The sequence below is a fragment of the Sorghum bicolor genome, chromosome 1 (genome assembly GCF_000003195.3).
Source record: "Sorghum bicolor cultivar BTx623 chromosome 1, Sorghum_bicolor_NCBIv3, whole genome shotgun sequence".
In the NCBI taxonomy this organism is placed as follows: domain Eukaryota; kingdom Viridiplantae; phylum Streptophyta; class Magnoliopsida; order Poales; family Poaceae; genus Sorghum; species Sorghum bicolor.
Window position 1 is genome coordinate 78,311,763 of NC_012870.2, and position 23,150 is coordinate 78,334,912.

The following is a 23,150-nucleotide window of genomic DNA, read 5'->3' on the forward strand; positions in this document are numbered from 1 at the left end:
CTTTTGGTGGAGAGACATTCTTAAATTGTTGGACAAATTCAAAGGAATGGCAAAGATGAACATAAACAATGGCAAATCCTGTTACCTATGGCTTGATATGTGGGATGATAAAGTGCCCAATCAAGCTTACTAAGAACTTTTCTCATTTGCAAAATCACAAACAACTACTCTGGCAGCAGCTAAACGAACCATTCCTTTGTCAGGCCTCTTCCACCTCCCATTATCTCAGCAAGCCTACTCTCAATTCCTGCAGCTTGATTCAGAACTGCATCAGTTAACACTAAATGATGATCCTGATAAGTGGTCTTACCTCTGGAGCTCTGGTAAATTCTCTGTTGCAAAAGCCTACAAACATCTTAGTGGCCACAATCATATTCATTCAGGGTTTAAATGGATTTGGAGCAGCAGCTGTCAAAACAAGCACAAAGTCTTTGCTTGGCTTATCATGAAGGATAGATTAAGCACAAGAGAGTTGTTAAAAAGGAAGAATATGGAACTTCAAGATTATGATTGTGTCCTTTGCAACAATAGAACAGAGGAATCATTGTTGCACTTAATGCTTCTCTGCCCATTTGCTCAAGCATGCTGGGCATGGCTTAACTGTCATGTCATTCTGCAAGAGGATCTCCACAGGAATATAGAAAGTTTTAAATTACAGCTGCATGTCCCATTTTTTATGGAGATCATTATACTAATGGGTTGGTCCATTTGGAATGCAAGAAATGGTCTAATCTTCAATCAAGTGCAGCCATCAGTAGAAGCCACAAAGCGGGCATTCAAGTCAGAATTTGCATTGATCCTTCTTCGTGTAAAAAGAAGTTATTTTCCTTCTATAGAGCTATGGTTAAACAATCTTGTTTAATGTTTTTAATTTCTCTTATTTTCTTTCTCTCTTTTTTGGTCTCCTGAACCTCCTTATCTTGCTTTGTTTCCGTGTTTGCCTTGTACTGTACTGTATTTTTTTAATAATAGTTTTTACTGTAGGGGTGTAAACCCCTCCAGTTTCTCTAAAAAAAAATCACTAGAATATTTCGACACATGGTCTTCTCTCAGCAGGGTCTGCCAATGCAGTAGCCACCAAACTTCATCAGTAGGAAGAACAGTGACAAAGCGTGACGCCCGATCCTTCTGAAAGTAACACCAGCCATATCTGTGCAGCAGCGTCTTAGGCCTTATTTAGTTCACTCAAAAAACTAAAAACTTTTCAAGATTTTCCGTCACATCAAATCTTGTGGCATATGTATAAAACATTAAATATAGATGAAAACAAAAACTAATTGCATAGTTTGCTTATAAATCACGAGACAAATCTTTAAGCTTAGTTACTTTATGATTTGGACAATGTTTATCAAATAAAAATGAAAGGGCTACCGTGTCAAAATCCAAAAAAAAAATTAAATCTAAATAGGGCCTTAGTAATTAATTAGAAAAGATAACTTCGCATTCCCTGTGGTGTCAGGACTCATGAATAATGCTACCAGTCCACTTCGTCATCAGATAAAAATATCTCTGTAATTCGTTCGCCCGAAAAAAAGTTCAGAAAGTGACTGTCTGTCTGTTACTGACCCTTGTAGTAGTAGTTATATCAGATTGCTAATTAAGGATGACCTAACAAACAGAGTCACCTAATAACTGTTCTTTTGAATACAAGGCAATCAGTCACCTAATAACTGTCAGAAAGGTACTAGTGCGGTGCAAATACGAATTTCACAACGGCGAGACCGTTACGGTAGGTGACCAATCTGCACACAAGATTCAAGCAAGCAATCCATGTCCCCCCAACCCAACCCAAACAGATGAACGCATGAATCCGACCTATACTTGCTCCCCCTGTTTAATATCCACGTTGCAACCTGCTCTAGGTTAAGGATAAGAACCAAGCGGAGAAGAGATATGCATAGTGTTACATCAGTACTGCCGATTGTGACCTTAGCTACTGATTGTGAGGATCATAATAGTAATCAGATGCCAGTTCTGGTACACTGAACCTAACACGTAGACGATCAGTCCCTGTGCTAGTTCTGACAAGAACAAATGATCAAATCATAGGACCAAAATTTTCAGAACAGACAGAAAAAAAGCTCAAAGACATGCGCTTGGTTTCCCACTGCTACCATTCAGATGACCTAACATAGCTGCACGACTCCATCAGATCAGCAGGTAGCTCAGGGCTGGCTGATGATGTGCTCTTGTTTTTAGGAACAAGGACAAGACACAGGGTAGTGGTGCAAGTGATTTTAAAAAGAGGCTATTGCGTTCTTACCCTTATTTAGAAGTCTAATTGTGATTTTACCTTTATTTTTGTCACTGTTGCGATTTTACCCTTGCTCTGTGAAAATAAAGCTTCAGTTTAACCTTACTCCGTGAACAGCAGAGTAACGGTGTTAAATGGGCTCGGTAAGGACAAGTTTGCCCTTGCGAAAATACCCCTACTTTTTTGAGTACATTGTGATTTTACCCCTGTTTTTTAAAAAAATGGCAGTAACATTGGACAACTTGTTACATATAATTTCACACAATATGCAAATATAGATAGATAATATCACATCAAAAGAAAGTGTAGCAAGCTGAAGCTATGCATGTAAACAACTTAAAGTAGGCAAGGTTCTACCATGTTGCCATGATTTTGGTCCCCCATCTGGTAAACTGAAAAATGACAGAAACTCTAACAACTAGATTTAAATTCATGTTTCAAATTCATGTGATTTTGCCTACAAATTAGAGTAACTGAAACCAAATTAGTGCAATTGTCTAAAGCCTGAGGTTAATTCGTCCCACAGTTGATCAATACACACTCAGAGATCAAAAAATTATACCTGGACACCAACTCCTTGGCTCTAAACCCGCTACCCTCTGGTTCCATGGACGCCTACCTACCTACCCACGCAGCTGTCGTCTCATGCATTGGCCCTATGCGCCTGCGGCTGCATCACTGGCCAAGCCACGCGCTGGATCCGCGACGGCAGCCTGCGATAGCCACCCGCGCTGCACGGGGCACCGTGACGCTCGTGACCCTGACTGCGAGGGACTGAGGGGGTGGCCTCACAGGGCCCTGCCCGCACGGCGCTAGGAGCTACAGCCTCCCTCGTTGCCCAGACCCGACACACTAGGGTTTTTGTCCAAGAACAGGAGTACGGGAGTACGCGAGGAACGGAGGGTTTCAGTTGTAGAACAGGAGAAAGAAATAAGTAGAGAAGAGAATGGGAAAGGGGTATTATTATCTTTTGGTCTTTCTGTGAGGGTTTTTTTGTTTTTTATTTATTTTATTGCAAAAAACTAATAGAGTTAAAAGTAGGGGTAAAATCACAATGTACTCAAAAAAGTAGGGACATTTTCGCAAGGGCAAACTTGTCCTTACCGAGCACATTTAACACCGTTACCCTGCTGTTCACGGAGTAAGGGTAAACTGAAGCTTCGTTTTCACAGAGCAAGGGTAAAATCGTAATGGCGAGAAAAACAAGGATAAAATCACAATTAGACTTCTAAATAAGGGTAAGAACGCAATAGCCCCTTTTAAAAAACATCCAAAGTAGCCTTCGGAACAGAACAGAAGTTCATATTAAATTTGAAATTGTTCGTTTTGGATGGCTCCCAACAACTAGATTCGAGTCTCCTTTCCCTATGGGTCAACCCGTGTGATATTACGCGCGCGGCAGCAAAAGGCCAAGTGTACGCTTGCTGCCCGATTTCCTAATGCAGGCAGAGAGACGGACAGCGAATTGTGCCGCGGGGCCGGCGCCTTTTCTGTCTCACTGGCACCGCTTGTTCTGTCCGGCTCTGATCAGCCATTCAGAGTTTCTGGTCCGCATCAGAAGAATATATATAAATCATCCGTCGCATTACACATTGGCCTTGTTTAGTTCAGCCTGAAAACCAAAAAGTTTTCAAGATTCTCCGTCACATCAAATCTTGTGACACATGCATAAAACATTAAATATAAATGAAAACAAAAACTAATTACACAGTTTAGCTGTAAATCACAAGATGAATCTTTTGATCCTAGTTAGTGTATAATTAGATAATATTTATCACAAACAAACGAAAGTGCTACAGTTTCGAAAAGTTTTCACTTTTCGATACTAAACAAGGCCATTGTATTGCAACGAAGCTACAAGTGCTGGGCCCTAAGTAATCAGGACGCTGATCATCGATTGATTGACGCTGCACGCTTGATGTACGGCAGGGTACCTAACCATTCGATCTCTGGAAGCTAGAACATGCTCAGAAATCTATCTGATGATTGATCTGGCCTTGAGCAAAACGGCATTAAACATTTGATCCCTTTGCACTGCACCCTGTGTTCATTTCCTGTTCCTGGGAATGAAAGGCGTGACTATGCTGTGGATTTGTGCCCCTGAAACACAGAGGCAGCCAGGCAGGAAATCCGCGGCACCTACCGACCGGACCGGAGGATTGCACGGCGCGATGCCACTTGTACTGTAATTTGCCGGTGCGCGAGTTCCACCGGCCGGCCTCACCGGCGTCATACACATGTTTTCGTTCGATCGTTGCATTACATGTGGTGTTCTCGTGCAGTCTTCGCTCACTGAATCCTGGGACGAATGACGACTGGCACTGGCACCGTCCACCAATTCTCTGATTTCTGACTGACCACCGAGGCACCAAAGCCACCAACCCATTTCGAACTCGAACGGACCGGGCGGCCGCCCCGCACGCATGTAGCCTGCCTGCGCTGCTACCTGCACAGAGAGGGGAGGAACACCGTGCAAGTGGAGCAGTTCGCTGCCCATGCCGCCACGGTTCAGATCGGTGGCGTCAATCGTCGCCTCTAGCGCCCGTCCTGCGTCGTGTGTATGTATGCACGCAAAGTCGCAATAGAGATTGCTTGGCTGAGCTGAGCTCGTGGTGTTTGTACCGTTGCGGCAGTACGCTTATACTACTATCATGTGTCTCGCAGAATGTTGCCTATAACCAGGCAACATTATAGGACACGCACGAGCTCGATTGCCATACAATATCACGACAAATAACTAACTCAGCAAAAAACGCTAACACATCGACTCTGCCTGAAATGTATTTCCTCCCTCACAAAAAGGAATGCATAGCATCAGTCAAAAGTGACTTATAATTTAAAATAGATTGAGTATACGAGTACTTGTATTTGGATCTGATCGAATTGTGTTAGATGTAGTACCTGTGTCCGGCCCTGCAGCCTTGTTCGTTTGGCTGATAAGTCATGATAAAAAGTACCGTTGGCTGATTTACTATGAGAGAAAAATATTGTTAAAATAATTGACAAATTTAGCTGATAAGCTCAAATGAACATTGCAACATGCATGTGGTGTTGTCGAGGACGATTGACGACTGCCACTGTCCGCGGTCCACCAATTCTGACTAACCACCGAGGCACCAACCTATTTAGGCCCTGTCTAGTTTCGCACCTAAATAGATGTAGTAATTGTGTCCAGACGTGCAGCCTTATTCGTTTGGCTGCTAAGTCATGATAAAAAATACCGTTGAGTGATTTACTGTGAGAGAAAAATATTGTTAAAATGATTGACAAATTTAGTTGATAAGCTCAAATGAACATTGCAACATGCATGTGGTGTTGTCGAGGACGATGGACGACTGCCACTGTCCGCGGTCCACCAATTCTGACTGGCCACCGAGGCACCAACCTATTTAGGCCCTGTTTAGTATCGCACCTAAAATTTTTTCATCCATCCCATTGAATCTTTGAACACATACACAGAACATTAAATGTACATTAAAAAATAAACTAATTACACAGTTTGGTTGAAAATCGCGAGACGAATCTTTTAAACCTAGTTACTCCATGATTAGCCTTAAGTGCTACAGTAACTCATATGTGCTAATGACAGATTAATTATGCTTAATAGATTTGTCTTGCAGTTTCCTGACGAGCTATGTAATTTATTTTTTCATTAGTTTCTAAAAACTCCTCCCGACATCCTTCCAACACACCCGATATGACAGCCAAAAAATTTTCATCTTCAATCTAAACAGGGCCTTAAGCTAGCCAAGCAATGTAAGCACCGTAGACAAAGCTAACTGCAAACAACCGGTGTGTCCCTCCCAACTGTATTATGATATCAATTATTACTACAGTCGAGCTCGTAACAAATTATGCCAAAAATCAGCAAGCCTAACAGAGCTTATCCACCAACGTCAGCGTTCTGTTCTGTACATTACAGACAGCTCAAACGAGGCAGGGAACAGAAAGGCAGACATGCGAGAAGTACGTTGGCAGAAGCAACGACGACGAGACGAGCCATGTGATCCGGTTGAAAATCGGCCATGGCCGGCGGCGAAGTTGCTCGTTGCTTCACGCTCGCTCAAGGCGGCCGTTCTTTCGTTTCATTATTTTTTCTGGCGTCCGCCGGGACCCTACTACTGCTACTACTGTACAGGGGAGAGAGAGGGGATTCCTCCTCTCGTGTGCCACTCTGTCAGCATCTGTTAGTCGTCTCTCTCTCAAGTCCTCCGGTGACCAAGGCCCAGCCAAAAAGGCAGCGACACAGAGGAGCTAGAGCAATTCTACAGTGGAATTCAGGGCCACCTCGGGCCAATTCCCGTTCCAGCTTCTGCTTCTGGCTTGTGCCGTTCACTCCCACTCGTGCGTGTCGCAGGGGAAGCAGCCCTCCTGGGCGATGTCAGTGATCTGGACGCCCGTGTCGTAGACCTCGCCGGCGCGCCACCGCCGCGGCAGCACCTCGCGGTCGGCCCACACCCACTTGCCGTCGTAGCCGCCCGTCACCACCACCCTGAGCTGGAGCGGCCCCGGCGGCGCCTGGCTCGTGCTCCACGCCGGCCCGTTGTCGCGCGTCATGAACTTCCAGTTGGACGAACCCACCTGCATGCAGTCCAAGAGTAAAACTCCCTTTATTTCAATCCAATCCAATCCAATCCAATCCAAATCCGGAATTTCGTCTGCAAGCACGACGTCGACGGCCGTACCTGCGCGACGTCGACGGCGACGATGTCGGTCTGGCCGCCCTGGTAGAGGAACCTGATGGCGAGGTCGCCCGGAGCGCGGCTCTTGTCCTCCACCCTCACCGACAGGTTCCTGTGCTTGTACTCGCACGGCACCCTGCACATGCGTGGCGATGACAAAACTCAGCCATCATCGTCCTGTCTGGTCTCGGTTGGGTGTTCGATGTGTTTCCATTCGCATGCAATTCATTCATTCAAGCTAGAGTTTATGGCGGCAACCAACCGCCCAACTGTTCTTCCTCCTGTCCTGTCCTATTCTATGCTAGCTACTCCTACTAGTACCCCGTATAGGATGAATATGAATGAAAGGCAGCATGACACGGTTGGTGAAAAAACACAGGTGTTGTTGTTTTTCTTTACCTTTTGTACTCGACGTCGACGGTGCGGAGGGCGGCGAGACGTTTGGCCACGCCGGGGCGCGCCATGGCCGCGAACGCGGTGCTGCTGAGCACGAGGTCGGTGCGGTTGGTCCTGGCGCGGTCCGTGACCACCACCCTGGCGCCCGCCGCGGCGCAGAGCTTCTTGTCCTTGCACCGCACCTGCGCGCAGTGGGGGCACGCCGAGGCGAGACGAATCAGGGGGACACGCACAGCACAGCACAGCACAGCACAGGGGCGACTGATTGGGAATCGAGAGCGCGATCGGCGCCGGCCTGGCTGGTGATTTGATTGGTGAAGGTAGCAGTAGCAGCAGCAGTAGCAGGTACCGTACCTGGAAGCAGGCGCCGCAGCCGACGCCGGCGCGGTACAGCGCGGGGCTGGCGGCGGCGAGGAAGCCGGCGCTGAAGGAGGCGGCCTCGGTGCCGTACCCGCAGGAGCCACCTGCATCGTGCCATGCCGCAGCAATCCGAATCCACGGCGGGTGAGTTGCTAGAGAAGGAGGAGGACGCGATGGAGCCGTCGTGTACGTACCGGCGAGGGTGAGCGAGGAGGTGTAGTAGGCGGCCTTGGAGTGGCGCACGCAGCGGTCGCAGGCGGACGCGAGGAGCGGGAGCCATAGCCAGACGAGGAGCAGCAGCGGGAGCGTGGTGGAGGCGGCGGTGAGGACGGCCATCGTCTTGGCCGATGGATGACTTGATGGTTGGTTTGCTTTGGCCTTCTTCTTGGCTCGAGTGAGGGACTCGGGGCAGCTTGTGTTTCACGACTGCTTTTATACACCAAACCTCACATTAGCTATAGTTCGGCCACGGTCACTAGAACAGCACGCTCCACTTTGCTCGCCGCAGCTCCAGCTACCCACGCTCCTCGCCGCCGTAACCGTAACTAGCCGGTGTGGTGTGGTGTACCCGAACGGACGGAATGAACAGGCCGTATAAGTGACTAGCGTTTTGCCGCCACACTAGTAGATGAGAGCGACAGGGACGGGATACTACGTGACGTCGACGGGCGCGAGTAGGAGCGAGGTGTACATCATGCCATTCGCGTGCGAACAAGGCCCCGGACACGGGGGCTCGCCGACTCTGCTCGGCTGGCTCCATGTATACTCTGCTCGGAGCCGAGACAAAATGGAAGGGCCACCGACTCCACGGCCAGGCCGGCCGTGCAACAGCGCGGCACGGGCGGTGTAAAGAAAGGCAAGGCGGGGGCGTCAGCCGTCAGCGGAGCGCCGGACGGGAACGGGCCCCTTTGGCCGCTTGCACGCTGGGGCATCAAACTCAAACGTGGGTGCCTTCTTTTCCCCTCTCCGGTGGCAACTACAGACACTACTGTGAGAGATAATGGCCACAACTTTCTTTTGCAGATCCTGAGAAGAGACTTCCGTTTAGGACCAAGATTTTGGAGAGAGATGCTGCGCTGCGCTGCGCTGCGCGGCACTTGTTTGCTACTCCAGTCCAGCCAGCGTGTTCTGGCACGCTCTCCCTCTTGCTCTTTTCGCCGTGGGACGGCGCACGGCAGGGGCAAATGGGGCCATTGTGCGTGGTCACGGCAGCACGGGTTTTGCAAAGTGGTTTTGCAAAATGGTTGCGTTTTTCTGCCGCTTTATTCGATGGTGATGGTGATTTTCAGGACGTGTCCTCGTTCTGTACATCTACTCGTACACCGTTTGATGGCACTGATCAGTACGAGTATGACTAGTCTACAACTCCTCTACGAGTTTACAGATGACTACTCTCCATCAGTCATGCTCCCACACGGCTAGAATATGGCCTTGTTTACTTTCAAAAAAATTGCAAAATATAAATAATAGCACTTTCATTTGTTATTCAATCATGACTCAAAAGATTCGGCTCATAAATTATAAATAAACTGTGTAATTAGTTATTTCTTTTATCTATATTTAGTACTTCATACATGTGCTATAAGATTCGATGTGATGGGGAATGTGAAAAAATTTATAAATTATTTTGGGAACTAAACAAGGCCTATTACGTATATGAGAAAAATATAAGCATACTATTTAATAACAACTATGAGAAATAAAAAAACTACTTTGACCCGTTTGGATCTAAATAATTATAATTTAGAAAAAGATTAATTAAACTAATATGGTTGTATATGAATTATATTTGTATATTATTATTAGTCATAGAAGAGAGATACTTAGAAAAGTTAGTTGAAAAACGAGTTATAAGTTGGAGAGTAGAAACATAACATGGTCATTTATAGAATCAATTTTTTTCTCATACCCTATGAATATATATGAACTTAGAAAACTTCCAAACTCATACATTTCCGTTTTTCTCTGAAACGGAATGAGGCTCACCTCGTACGGAAAAACAATTGAACTTAAGTCATGGAATGTCAAATTCCAAACCCAATAGCATAATTCATTAAGTAGATTTTGATTCTTCCCAACGACACTAAATTATGGAATACCTTCTTTATATTAATTTATGTATTTCTCACTTTATTAGTTTTTACCATAATTAATGTGAAAACTTTTTTAGGACCTCTAATTAGTAATAATAAGATAATAATGTATGTGCACTAAGTGTTTTCATGAGAATTTAGTATTCTTTTCTTGATTTTCTTTTTATTTTTTGATAAAGGTTGGATGTGTTAAACAAATGTTGTTAGTCAAATATCGGATTGTACAAGTGAAAACTGTCAATTACTCTGAAAGAATACGCTAAGACATTGGAGTAACAGGATTTGTTCGTAGGCGAATCTTAAAATAATATGAGAAAGAAACCAATGATGGCGTTTCTAATCTAAAATAGTAGTACCCGTGTATCGGAATAATATCGAACCCTGAATATTTAAATCGTACAGATATACGTCGTAATAATCCAGAAAAAAAATGCAGTATTTGATAACAAAAAAATGATGGCATGCAATACAAATTGATTATCAGTGAGCAATGATCATCAGCAGGTGGGTCGCCAAGGTTGTGCTGGCTGGTGAGCTTCCCCTTGTTGCTGAGCGTTGGATTCATTCCACTTCTGGTCCACCCATTGTCCACTCCATTATTCTACATCATTTGTCCCTTTCATCATTAGTTAAACAACCACTGATAAATAGGAGTAATCAAGAACCAGCTTCGCAAAAAAAAAAAAGAACAGGATTATCAAAGATGAGGAGGCATCAGTGCCGTATGGTGTTGGCGTTCATGCACAATCGCCGCATTTTTTTAATTGAAAATAAAAAAAAAGAAACCGGTGGTATTGGGGGTTGGTGAAGCCGGATCGGACGGTCTCCATCGCTCGGTTAACTTTGTCGAAGAGAAACCATTTTCATGCCCCGGTGGCCAGTGCTCGTCGGAGCCGCCGCCGCCGCCTTCCTTTTCCCCAACCCAAGTACGTACCCAACTCCGACCAGTGGACTAGCCATGACGCACGCATCCAAGCTCCGGCCGGCGACTTCACACTCGGGGTGCCGCACGACGTCGGAAACACCGGAGACGCTTGAGGCACAAGGTTTTTACCCGGGTAGCGATCATCGTGCATCATCAGTTGGAGTTTTGACGCAGATTTGACAGGTTTCGGTGCATCTGACGACGGGCCGACTGGACGTTCACATGGGCAGTGACGGTTTACCGACGACGGATTACTGCCGGAGCCTTCGCTTAGGCCTTGTTTACTTTCACCCAAAATCCAAAAACTTTTTAAAATTTCCCATCACATCGAATCTTTAGACGCATGCATAGAGTATTAAATATAAATGAAAATAAAAACTAATTACACAGTTTGATCAAAATTTACGAGACGAATCTTTTGAGCCTAGTTAGTCTATGATTGGACAATAATTACCATAAACAAACAAAAGTGCTACAGTGTCGCGAAAAAATTTCGAAAAGGAACTAAACAAGGCCTTAATTAAACCGCATGCATGAGAATCTTTTTGCGCAATGTTCTTGGACTAGCAACAACAAGGCCTTGTTTACTTCCAAAAAAATTTACAAAATAGAAATAGTAGCACTTTCGTTTGTATTTGACAAATATTATCCAATTATAGACTAACTAGGCTCAAAAGATTCGTCTCATCAATTCTGACCAAACTGTGCAATTAGTTTTTATTTTTATCTATATTTAACACTCTATACATACGTCTAAAGATTCGATGTGACGGGGAATCTGAAAAATTTTGCAAAATTTTTGGGAACTAAGAGCATCCCCAACCGTTTTGCATAATTGGTTTGGCAAATGAGGGAGTTTGACAAGTCTCAAAAAAATATGGCAAAGGTGAAAAGAGGCAATCTCCAATGGTTTGGTATTAATCACTTCGCGCCAATTTCTCAATGCCAAGTGTGAACAGGTTTGGCATATATGCCAATCTTTCCTCTCTTTTTGCCAAGTTAACAAAATTGCAAAGTCTAAATGCCAAACCGTTGGATAAGTGTTTTTAAGACTTTTTTGCAAATACATGAATGCAAAACTTATTTGCAAAACGGTTGGGATGCTCTAAACAAGGCCCAAACATGTTCAGAGTTCAAACCAAGCATGAGAATTCAAAGTGGCTAGCCGCCTGGCCGGCTTGCTTCTATGACATGCCATATCGATATGCAGCACATCATCAGTTGAGTCACATGCACGTTTGCGCACATGAATGTACCAACAACCATCACAGTACAATTGCAGTATAGTTTCTTTCTTTTTTTTTAACAAAAAGAATCATATTTCAGTGTATATATAACTTCAGATACGCGCATGCACACACCAAGGAAGCATGCCTAACCTAGTGCCAATTTTGTATCCATACCGTATTGGTGCCCTTTCAGTATGATTGGTATATATGCCACTAAAGTTGTGGTCATGCATACACATACATATGCTCTTGCAGTCTTTGGCTCTTTGCTAGTATTCATAATCTAGAGGAAAAGTAGCAAGCACTATGAAATGGGGCGTGTAGAGAAAGGGAGCAGAGAGTTGAATGGAACGGCGGATGGTGGATGGGTCGTCTGCAGGTACACTGAAGCTGAGTGGGGGTGTGGGGATAAGACTGCAAATGGAGGCGGAGGAAAACGGAAGTGGTCGCCTTTGCATGATGTGGAGAGAAAGCAACGGCAGCCCTCATCCCGGAGAGGATATGATCAGGCCGGCCTCTCATGTACGGCATGCTTCTCACACGCATGGGACCTGGACCCTCTGTGGCTTGTGCTGGCACGCCACACGGCCACACAGACAGAAAAAATAAAAAGAAAATTCGTGAATGTTCATCTAATATGGGTGCATGTATGCACATTGCACTATTATTGTGTCCCTCCAATAAGGGGACATTAATTTTGGATAACGTCCTTTCCGGGGGAAAAAATTGTATACTGATATAAAAGAGGATAATGTCATGACATGCATGGTAGTAGTAGTAGTAGGCCACACAACCGAAAGAGCGGAGAAAAAGGATCCAGCATTTGTTTAGCGATGCATCAGCATCACGTACTAATCATTTGAATCTGTTGTTTGGGGGGCTGCTGCCTGCTGGTTTATATATCTTCTTTCTTAGCATTGTGTTTCTTTATAGATGCAGTAGCATCAGTCAGTCTCCGTTCTAGCAGATTGGCAGAGACCTAGAAGAGGTGCACATATGGATCAGGATGCAAGTGTGGAATTTCTGAAACTCTTTTGAAAGTTTTTGCCAAGCCTATAGAGGAATTCTCCAGTCTTTGTTTGGGTGCAATGCTAGCTATAGGGATCTCTTATCTCTTATGGGTTTCTAGTATACTGTGAGGCGTGACCATGAACCATGGTGGAATGATACTGAAATAAACGGCCGGGGTAGCATGCATTTCAGTTGCGGTTGACAAGAGCCTAACCACTCCCTTGACCCTTCAATAATGAGCGTGTTGCGTCCGTTATGTGCTTTAGTTTGTTTTATTTATTTATTTATTTATTATTATTATCATCAAGATTCATTTATTAAATTAATAAATAAATAAAATAACAAAGATTATTTATCCTTGAATACACAGATGGCCCTTGTATTCTAATGCATGTATGATGTACCACAATATGCCAGGATCACATCACGGGTGCATTGATTCGCGAATCGTATATTTAGAGAGAGTAATAATAATAAAAGAAAGAGAAAGTACTCTCTTATAGTCTCATGAGAGTCTCCGCACGGCTTTGTAGATAGAGCAAAGGTTTAGATTGCTGTAGCCCTGTAGGCTATTTTGTGGCGAAATATTTTTCATTGAGCGCATGAGTAGATATGTGACCGTGCCCGCCCTAATTGATTTTTTTTTTCTTTGCGGTATGCCGGTATCGATGCCTGCCGACGGGTGCCCTCCGTTTCTTCATATACCCGGATGTCGGACGCAGTGTCTTGAGCAGAGAGAGCATCGTGCACGTCTGTCTTTACACGCACTATTCAATTCCACTGTGACGTACAACACGCATGGTATAATACTAATAACTAACCATACCGCCGGAACGGTACAAACACCACCGCTAGCAGCTCAAGTGCTCAGCCAAGCAAACTCTATTGCGAGCATGCATGCAATGCAAGCATTGCATACGACAGTACGGGACCACAATTCCATCCTCACGGTCGTTCAGCAGTTTTCAACCGTTTTCAATCCAACGAACGATATCCAGTGAACGATCCGACAGCTAATACATGTCGGTTGCCCACCCTCCTTCCCTCTCCTCCCACTTCCCTTTTCCTCTACTTTTGACATCATCATAAAAAGCAAAACATTTATTTCAAATTACTATAACTTTTAAATGATGTATCTATTTTTAATTCCGTCTACACCGGTGTGTTCAGCGTGGCGAGGCGAACAAAACTAGACCCCACTTCTGTATGTTTCGAAGATTTTTATTTTTCTAGTAGCAATTTATGTATATTAACTTATAACATATAAGTTATATTGCTAACTTATTCTGCTAAGTTATGCCGCTAACCTATTCTGCTAAGTTGTATTGTATAACTTCTGTTTGTGTATAATAATTGCGTAACTTTCTATATACACTAGCGTATTAGTTGTGTAACTTATGTACATAAGTTGTATTGTGTAAATTATGTCTCTATCTATTCCAAATTATAAAATGTTTTGATATTTCTACATATATTGATTTTGTTATGTGTATACATATATAGTTGTGTCTAGATACATAGTAATTTAATTTAGAAAAGTCAATATGCCTTATAATTTGAAATAGTGGGATTTTGATAACGACTAAGTTAGCAATGTTGAGTTATTCCTCGAACTTATGTTGTCTAGAAGCACTGCTAAGTTAGTATTGTTAAGTTTATCGTGAAAGTTATGCTTTTTAATTCCGTTTTATAAGTTATGAGCATATGCTTCTTTAAAAAAAATAAAAAAATATTAAAGGACAGATGATCTAGCAAAAGAAAGTAAAAAAGAGAATCGGATGCCTTAAAAGAGAAAGAGAAACGATTCCTGTTTTATCCAAAAATAAAAAGTTATATATACACTTTTTTAAAAAGGAAAGAAAATAGTTGTCGGAAATTGACCGCTGGTTTCGTTTCCGCTGAATGTTCGTGAAATAGTGGCGTCGGTACAGGTCGCTAGAGGCGACGATTCGCACCACCGATCCGATACTCCTTATTCTGAGAATCGTGAATTCGTCACGACATGGCCAGCGAACTGCTCCACTTGCACCCTTTTCTGTACATACAGGTAGCGCGCGCGCGCGCACGGACGCGGGACGCGCAGCGCTGGGCAGGCTCCGTGCGTGCGGGGCGGCCGCCGCCGGGTCCATTCGACGGAGCGAGCGGCTAGGCTGTCAATTCGTGACAGCACGCGCTGGTCTCCCGACTCCTGCCCGTGACGCTACGGGACAAACAAACTCTTGAAGGCGGCCGGCTCTACTCGACTCACCTCAAGGCTCAAGCGCCGTATGAGTCTTTTTTCTGCCCCACACCCCATCCTGCCAAGTGCGAAGTGCAAACGCGGCCTGCACGGACCGGTGCTCTCGCGTTGTCCCGTTCTGTTCACGCCGCGCCGCGTCGTCCTGGCGGCATCAGCCGATCCCGGACGACGACGGATCGCGCAGTACTGCATTGACTCGCGCGACCACGCCCTGATTTCGACGTCTGGGGTCGCCGGCCGGCCGGCCGAGAAACGGCCCGTCGCCTTGTTGCGCGTCGTCTGCGTGCCCGCGCCGCTGCAGCACGCGGATCCTTCTTGAGCCTTCTCAGTTTCCGCCACGTAGGCGTACTGTTCGTACCTCTGCTTTTACGCGAGTCCACATTCATTCGCGGTCGTCGACGTCGTGATGCCTTCCGTCGGTCCGTTTCTCCTTTATTCTGTCGGAGATCGGATCGGAGAAAAAAAAAAAGCTCCAAAAGCCGCAGGCAGCCACCGGCCAGGCCCAGGCGTGCGTGCCATCGCCGAGCGCGAGATCGTCTCGGCGGAGGGCGGCGTCCAGGGTACTTGGCCCGTGCCGTGCCGTGCTACTTGCGTGATTGCGTCGATGCAGCAAAGAATCGGGAACCGCGCGCGAGTGCCGGCAGGCGGCTAGGAGCGGGCGCGCGGCCATGCTTAGGTCACGGTGCGAGACTTGTCACTTGATTCGTGGATGCCGAATCAGACGCACGCACCTGCCTGCCACGAGGCCATGATCACCCGAACCTCGCATGCTTTTCCACGGGCGGATGTCACTGGCGGACTGACCGAACGGGCTGCCGCCACTGAACCTGATGATACAGTTGAGGCTGTTCGTGTCACGGCAGGGTCATCGCATAGACAGATCGCACGTAGTACCCTTAGCAAGCATCACCGTGCTGACAGTGACAGAGATGCTGCTCGTTGGATTCTTAGGCCTTGTTTAGTTCACCCCAAAAAATAAAAAGTTTTCAAGATTCCCCGTCACATCGAATCTTGCGGCACATGTATGAAACATTAAATATAGATGAAAGCAAAAACTAATTACACAGTTTAGCTGAAAATCACGAGACGAATATTTTGACCCTATTTAGTCTATAATTGGATAATATTTGTCACAAACAAACGAAAGTGCTACAGTACCGAAATCCGAAATTTTTTCGGAACTAAACAAGGCCATTATGTTCATTTTTCTTCATCCACTGAAAAGCTGCTGCGGATTCTACTTCTACATGTCACACGTTGTGGGCCGCGGCCCACTAGATGGCAGACTCAGACTCCATCAAGCAAAAAGATGCTCTCCCCTCAAAAAAAAAAAAGAAAAAAAGAAGAAAAAGCTCAACACTGACTGAACGCACAAGGGCAGGGTGTCTGGGTGAGGTAAAAGGATCAGAGCAGGAGCTAGGGCAATGACCTGTGATGATCCGTGCATGAAAATAAAAATTCTTGTGATATAACACTGAAAATTATCGGAAAAAAATTATTTCCTATGCTAATTATTCAAGCCTAGTACAGATGCACTAGTAAACTTTACAGCTTTCTTAAAAGCAGAGGAAACTCCTTTCTCTTAAAAAGAAGGTACAGACGCACTATTATTCCTTCCAAATCTCGTATGAGAACAGTCTATACAGGTCCACACAGCCGATAGGATCCTCAAATTACGAGCATTCTACAATATTGGGGCAGCGTAGAGAATGGCTCCCTGCTCGTGGATGACAACAGTAAACTCGGACATTTTCATAGTTTGGATTTGGATGTGGCGAGCTTGATGAGATCCTTCCTCAGTATCTTGCCGGACGCGTTCTTGGGAATTTCTGTCACAAACGCCACCTTTCTAACCTTCTTATAAGGCGCTACCTGTCAACGTTACATGCACCACAGCAGGTCAGAGAAAATGCAGAAATTCAGTCGGATGAATGCATGCATGTGTATGTATATACAGTGAACGTGATGTTTCGGTTCTTTTTGTTTTTCCGTGGATCATCTGATCATTCAGTCATGAGAACACGTATACCTGTTTGGCCACAAACTCCATCACCTCGCGCTCTGACAAATTGCTCCCCTTCTTCCTCACTACGTAGGCCATTGGGAACTGGCCGACCTCCCGATCAGGAAACCTGCCGAAAGAACCAGCACATTTACTCATTTATTAAAACAGAACTGGTACAGTTAAGATGCCATAAGAAGTTTACTGACACTCACGGTATAACGGCGACATCTTGGATTTCTGAGTGTGTTAGCAAAAGAGCTTCCAACTCTGCCGGAGGCACCTGTCCATATACAAGTTATATTTCGGACACCAAGGATGCAAGGAACACTTTGGCCCTGTTCGGTTGTCTCCGTTCCTGGCCGCTCCTGGCGGGAACCGATCCGACACTATGTAAATTATTGAGGGCTCGTTCGGCACCGGCTGCACCAGGTTTGGTTCCTGGCCACGGTACTCCAGTTTTGAATACCGGTGTCTTCATTCCACCCGGAACAACGCCCCGGAACGGCCCGTTCCGAACAAAACGAACGAGCCTTGAAGGAAACTCGGCTGGGAATCGTTCCCAACCCCAACCGAACGAGGCCTTAATGTTCAGTTCAGGCTACTATTCTCCAAAAAATAATGGTTCAGACTACAGAAGAAGCATTTTTTATCTTTTTTTCATCGAATTCTAGGGACGGAACTGCAGACTGCAGTTGCTATGGGATTGCAGCAGGACCAAGTGTTCAGAGTTTTAGTGTTTACAGCAGAGGTTCAGCCAGGCCTTGCCCAACAAGGCGACAACTATTAGAACGCATTTCAAGGCAAGATATCAGAATGTTTACCTGATACCCTTTGTATTTGATCAACTCCTTCAGACGATCCACCACAAAGAGATACCCATCTTCGTCTATGTAGCAGAGATCCCCAGTCTTGAGCCATCCATCAGGTGTCAATGTTGACTGTGTTGCCTCCGTGTTCTTGAAATACCCTGGGAAGTTCAAAGTTGCATGTTCATAAGGTACTGACCAACCTGTTCTAAATGTAGTAACATGAAATCTACCAACTTGTACTACAGAATTCATGTTTCCAGAGGCCACTACTTATCTGTAACTGTTTGTGATACCCAGGCCACACTTCCCGTTGAGGTTCAAAAATGAAAATGAAACTATATTTTGGCTACTGAATCAACAGAAAGTAACATTAAGTGTTGATGACCCAACTTTCTGAACATTCTAATACATGTTCGGGACAGAACAGAGTCAACACTGCTTCCTCTGCAACCCAGTGTAGGGTGACAGTCAATCCAGAGCATATGAACATTTCAGTTAATACAGCTGTTTTGTACGTGCCTTTTTGCCCCCACTTATGCTGCTTTTTCAGAAAGCCAAACCCTGAGCGCTTGTTCAATATCAAAATATATTAATTAGTCTAACAGTATAAACTCATTGTCTATTTTTTTTTCGAGGTGATACCCTACTTTTATAGAAAACAGCAAAGGTAAGAACAGCTTTAGAGCCACACACCACACCTGCTGGAGTTACCAGCTTACAAGGAGGAGAAAAAGCTAAAGAAGAACAGAACAGTTGAACCACCAAGCAACAGAAACCAACTAAGGCTGAAAAACAGGTGATCAACTCAGATCAAGCCTTCTGATATTCATTAATCAGTGTTTATAAACTGATTGTCTATTACTCTATTTTGTGAGATGTGTTCACCTGAGTACAGTAAATATTTGCGATCCGGAACAAAATGAGCATACCATGATATTCATGCAAAATACATTGGAACTGTGTTGTCTAAACACTGAAGGCAGCAATTCTGCTACTTTCTGAGTTGTGCATGTTGTGTCCTACTCCCTCTGTCCCAAAATTAAAGACGTTTTAGCATTCAAAAGATGTACCAAAAAGCTTGACGTTTTAGCTTCGTTGCAGTCGCAGCAGCCTAGCTAGTGCCGGGGCAGCAACTAGCCAATGCAGGGGTAGCAGCTTTTGCCCTCTACTCATACACATCCGCTCGGTACCCACCACTCAGGTCCAATCGGCAGCAGCTTTTGGTCACGTACTTGATTGCAGTATAGGGGTATCCATGGTCATTTGTTCGTTCCTTGGTAATCGCTCCAGCTGCTAGAACGACTCTCATTTTGGGACGGAGGCTCTATGAAATGGTTGGAATCCATTCCTGAACTATGCTTAAAGGGTGGGACTGTGCAAAAAGCTTCCAGGGGGCACAAATTGTGAGTTGCGATCACAGTTGAGCACAGATAATCCAGCTACTGACATAATGGAGAACATCAAACTGCATCAGATTGCTGACATGAAACAAATGAGGTGGAAGTAGAAGCAAATCTCATACATGCTCAATCTAATGCATGTTCAGGACAGAACACAGTCAACACTTAAAATCTTACAAGTAGTGTGGGTGACAGTCAATGCACAGTATAAACATTTCAGTTTAACTTGTTGTCTGCCTATTCTTATACTTCTACGTTTTCCGGAGGGCAAATCCTGATGAGTAGTCATTCTAGATCAAGGTAGTTAACCAGAAAAACTGAAGTCTGTAATTAAGCATAATCAATAGCATAAAAATGAGGCATGCTCTTTGCCTGAGCATTGCTAGGCAATGATAGGTGACATTAGAGTATTAGACGCTATGGGTACATTATCTGAAACTCATTCTAACATATATTGACTGTATTTGTGAGATGGCCACCTGAGTACTACATATTTTGCGGTCTAGAACAAAATGAGCATACTGATGGCAGCAATTCCATTACTTTCTGACCTGAGCATATTGTGTGCTATTACTCTAAGTGAGTTACTCGATCACAGTTGAGCACAGCTAATCCATCTTACTGACATGAGGTCCCTATATCCTAAGTCAACACTTGAAATCTTAGAACTAGTGTGGTGGCAGTCAATCAGTCAATCCACAATGTATAAACATTTAGTTAAGCTTGCTGTTAACAACAAGAATCAGTGTCAACACTTGCTGTCTGCTTACGCTTACGCTTCTACTTTCGGAAGGGCAAACAGCAAAATTGAATTCTGTGGTTAAGCATAATCAATAACATAGAAAATGTGGCACGCTCTTTTCTTGAGGTGACATTAGATGCTATGGGTACATTCTCTGAAATTCATTCTACATAAACTGACTGTATTAGTGAGACGGGGACCACCTGAGTACATATTTAGCGGTCCGGAACAAAATGAGCATACTGATGCCAGGCGATTCCATTACTTTCTGACCTGAGCATATTGTGTGCTAGTACTCTACTGAAAATTGTTGGGAGCCAATTCCTGAACTAGGCTTGAAAAACTGACACTGTTTAAAAGGCTTCCAGTTGCAGGTGACACCAATATGCAATCACAGTTGAGCACAGACAACACAGATTACTGACATATTGGTGAGCATCAATTTGCAATTAGATTGCTGATATAAAAACAAACTGTAGCAGTAACTGTAGTGTCTTAAAATAGAGGCTAATCTCATAGACATCTTGCATGTCGGAACATATGATTGTTAGTACAAGTACAGAAGTACTTGTGTTATTAAATACATGAAGTTGGACACCAGCATCGAGATCTACAAAGATACATCTTGGTTACTTGGTAACACTGATTTGTTTTATTGCAAGCTAGTATGTACTATGCAAGTGTTATCAGCACATGGTTATCTCTTCTTTTTACAATTTAGAACACGTTTAGTACGCTTATTATCTTAACCCCACACCCTGATCAAAGACATTCGTCGCTGAATGCATGTGCCTAGTCAACTGATCTGAAATAAAATCTAAATAATGCACATACGTGATTCCCGAGCTTTCTTACCTTTCATGACGTATGGCCCCCGGATCCAGAGCTCGCCGGTGCGGTTCACCGGCAGTGCCTCGCCGGTCTCCGGGTCGACGATCTTAGCCTCGGTGTTGGGTGACAGCAGCCCAGCCGTGCCGTACCGACGGCTCTCCTCGGCAGAGTCCGTGGACGCGCCGATAGCCGTGCTCTCCGTAAGCCCGTACCCCTGCAGGATCTCCACCTGCGGGTACTTCTCCTTGAACCCCTCGATGAGCTCCTTGCTCAGCGGCGCTCCGCCGGAGAGCACCTTGCGCAGGTTCCCGAGCGGCAGCGGCTTGGGGTGCGCCAGCATGGCGACGAGGATGGGCGGCACGAGCGGGAGGTAGGTGACCCCGTATTCATTGATGGAGCGCAGCATCTCGGGGAGCTCGTACTTGGAGAGCACGACGATGGTGGCGCCGCAGCCGAGCAGCCCCGTGGCGAAGGCGACAAGGCCGTAGACGTGGAACATGGGCACCGTGCAGAGGAAGGTCTCGGTCTTGTCAGAGCCCTCGAGGCGGAAGCGCGTCATGATGATCTGCACCATGGAGATGAGGCTCCGGTGCGTGGCGACGACGCCCTTGCTGGGGCCCGTGGTGCCCGAGGAGTAGAGCAGCGTGGCCGGATCGTCCTGCGTGACGCGGCGGTCCCCGCGGCGCGCAGGGTCGGGCGGCGTGGCGGAGATCTCCCCGATAGTGGCGACGACGGAGCTAGGGTCGGAGGCGAGGCGGTCGGGCTCGAGGAGCACGACGCGGAGGCCGGCGCCGAGAGGGAGCTTGGGGAGTAGGTCGCGGGTGGTGAAGGCGACGACGGGGCGCGCGTCGGCGACCTGCTTAGCGATCTCGGCGGGCGTGTTGAGCGGGTTGGCGGTGGTGAGGACGGCGCCAAGGGACATGGCGGCGAGCGCGGCGACGGGGAAGTGGATGGAGTTCGGGGAGAGGATGAGCGCGACCTGGCCCTTGCGGAGCGACAGCGGCGGCGCGGCGAGCGCGGTGGCCGCCCCCTCCACGGCGCGCCAGAGGTCCCGGAACGTGACCCGGCGGCCCGTGGCGGCGTCGATGAGCGCGACGACGCCCGCGTGGCGGCGGGACGCGAGGAACCGGACCACGTCCAGGTCCGCGTCGGCGGGGAGCGGGACGTCCGCGCGCTTGCTGCGGAAGGTGCGCGTCGCGGCGCAGTAGCCGCTGCGCGAGTCCACCGCCACCTCCGGCCGGTCCGCCATCGCGATCGCCGGGATCTCCTGGGTCGGAGCCTGAGAGTGGGAAGGATCGCTTGGCTTGCCTCGCCGGGTGCGCCGCCTCTCCGGCCTGTGTGCGTGCGCGCTGCGGAGACGCGGCGGTGGTTGTCAGCTGGTGGTGCTCTCCTGCTCTGACTAGTGGGCTGACTAGTGTACGGGTGGCAGGTCGAAGTAGCCTTCCGCAGGGCAGCGGTCGCTTTCATTTCAAGGCCTCGTTTAGTTCCAAAATATTTTGCAAAATAGAGCTTTTTTGTTTGTATTTGACAAATATTGTCTAATCATATACTAAAAAGATTTGTCTCGTCAATTCCAACTAAACTGTGCAGTTAGTTTTTATTTTTATCTATATTTAGTACTTCATGCATGTGTCTAATGATTCGATGTAACGGGGAATCTAAAAAATTTTGCAAAATTTTTTGAGAAGTAAACAAGACCCAAATCAAAATAATATAAAGGTCGCGTGCGGCATGTGGGGAAAAGGGAAATTTCGCTCGGAAAAGTTGTTGGCATGGGCAAGGCCGGACAGAGTCGTTCACTCGTTCTGTGACGAGCGAGCGGGGCCACCCGTCCGTGTGAACCACGTGTCGGTGACATGGTGCCTCGACTTGCCTCCGATGCTGCTTCTGCCGTGGGCCTAGTGGTACTGCGGTAGTGGATGCTGGTCGGGCCGGAGGAAGTGCGTTGCGTACTTGCGGGCTCCACTGCCGTGCGGGAGAACGAGCTCGTACTGTGTCCTTGGGTGGTTGCAGAGTGGAACTTGTCGACGTTGGAGGATCCTAAAACACAACAGCTTGCCTCGCGTCAGCCGACTTGGACCCAATTTTTTATAATTTGGCTTTTTTTTAAAAAAAAAATCTCTTTTGAATCTTTATTTGACACCATGTTTCTTGGCGTCGAGGTTACACGTCTC

General features: G+C 46.2%; 2 protein-coding genes across 2 annotated transcripts; both read right to left on the reverse strand.

Annotated features, from left to right (window-relative positions):
• Positions 6,031 to 8,272, reverse strand: LOC8057421 (expansin-like A1). The gene is made up of 5 exons (XM_002468525.2): positions 7,887 to 8,272; positions 7,687 to 7,796; positions 7,336 to 7,514; positions 6,940 to 7,072; positions 6,031 to 6,835 (listed from the first exon to the last, which is right to left on the reverse strand). Exons 1-5 carry the CDS (start codon positions 8,026 to 8,028, stop codon positions 6,587 to 6,589), a joined length of 813 nt encoding a protein of 270 aa, XP_002468570.1. The 5' UTR covers positions 8,029 to 8,272; the 3' UTR covers positions 6,031 to 6,586.
• LOC8057422 (4-coumarate--CoA ligase-like 4) lies at positions 16,636 to 22,403 on the reverse strand. The gene is made up of 5 exons (XM_002468526.2): positions 21,001 to 22,403; positions 18,016 to 18,161; positions 17,407 to 17,474; positions 17,219 to 17,321; positions 16,636 to 17,061 (listed from the first exon to the last, which is right to left on the reverse strand). The coding sequence occupies exons 1-5, from the start codon at positions 22,223 to 22,225 to the stop codon at positions 16,942 to 16,944; spliced, it is 1,662 nt and encodes a 553-aa protein (XP_002468571.1). The 5' UTR covers positions 22,226 to 22,403; the 3' UTR covers positions 16,636 to 16,941.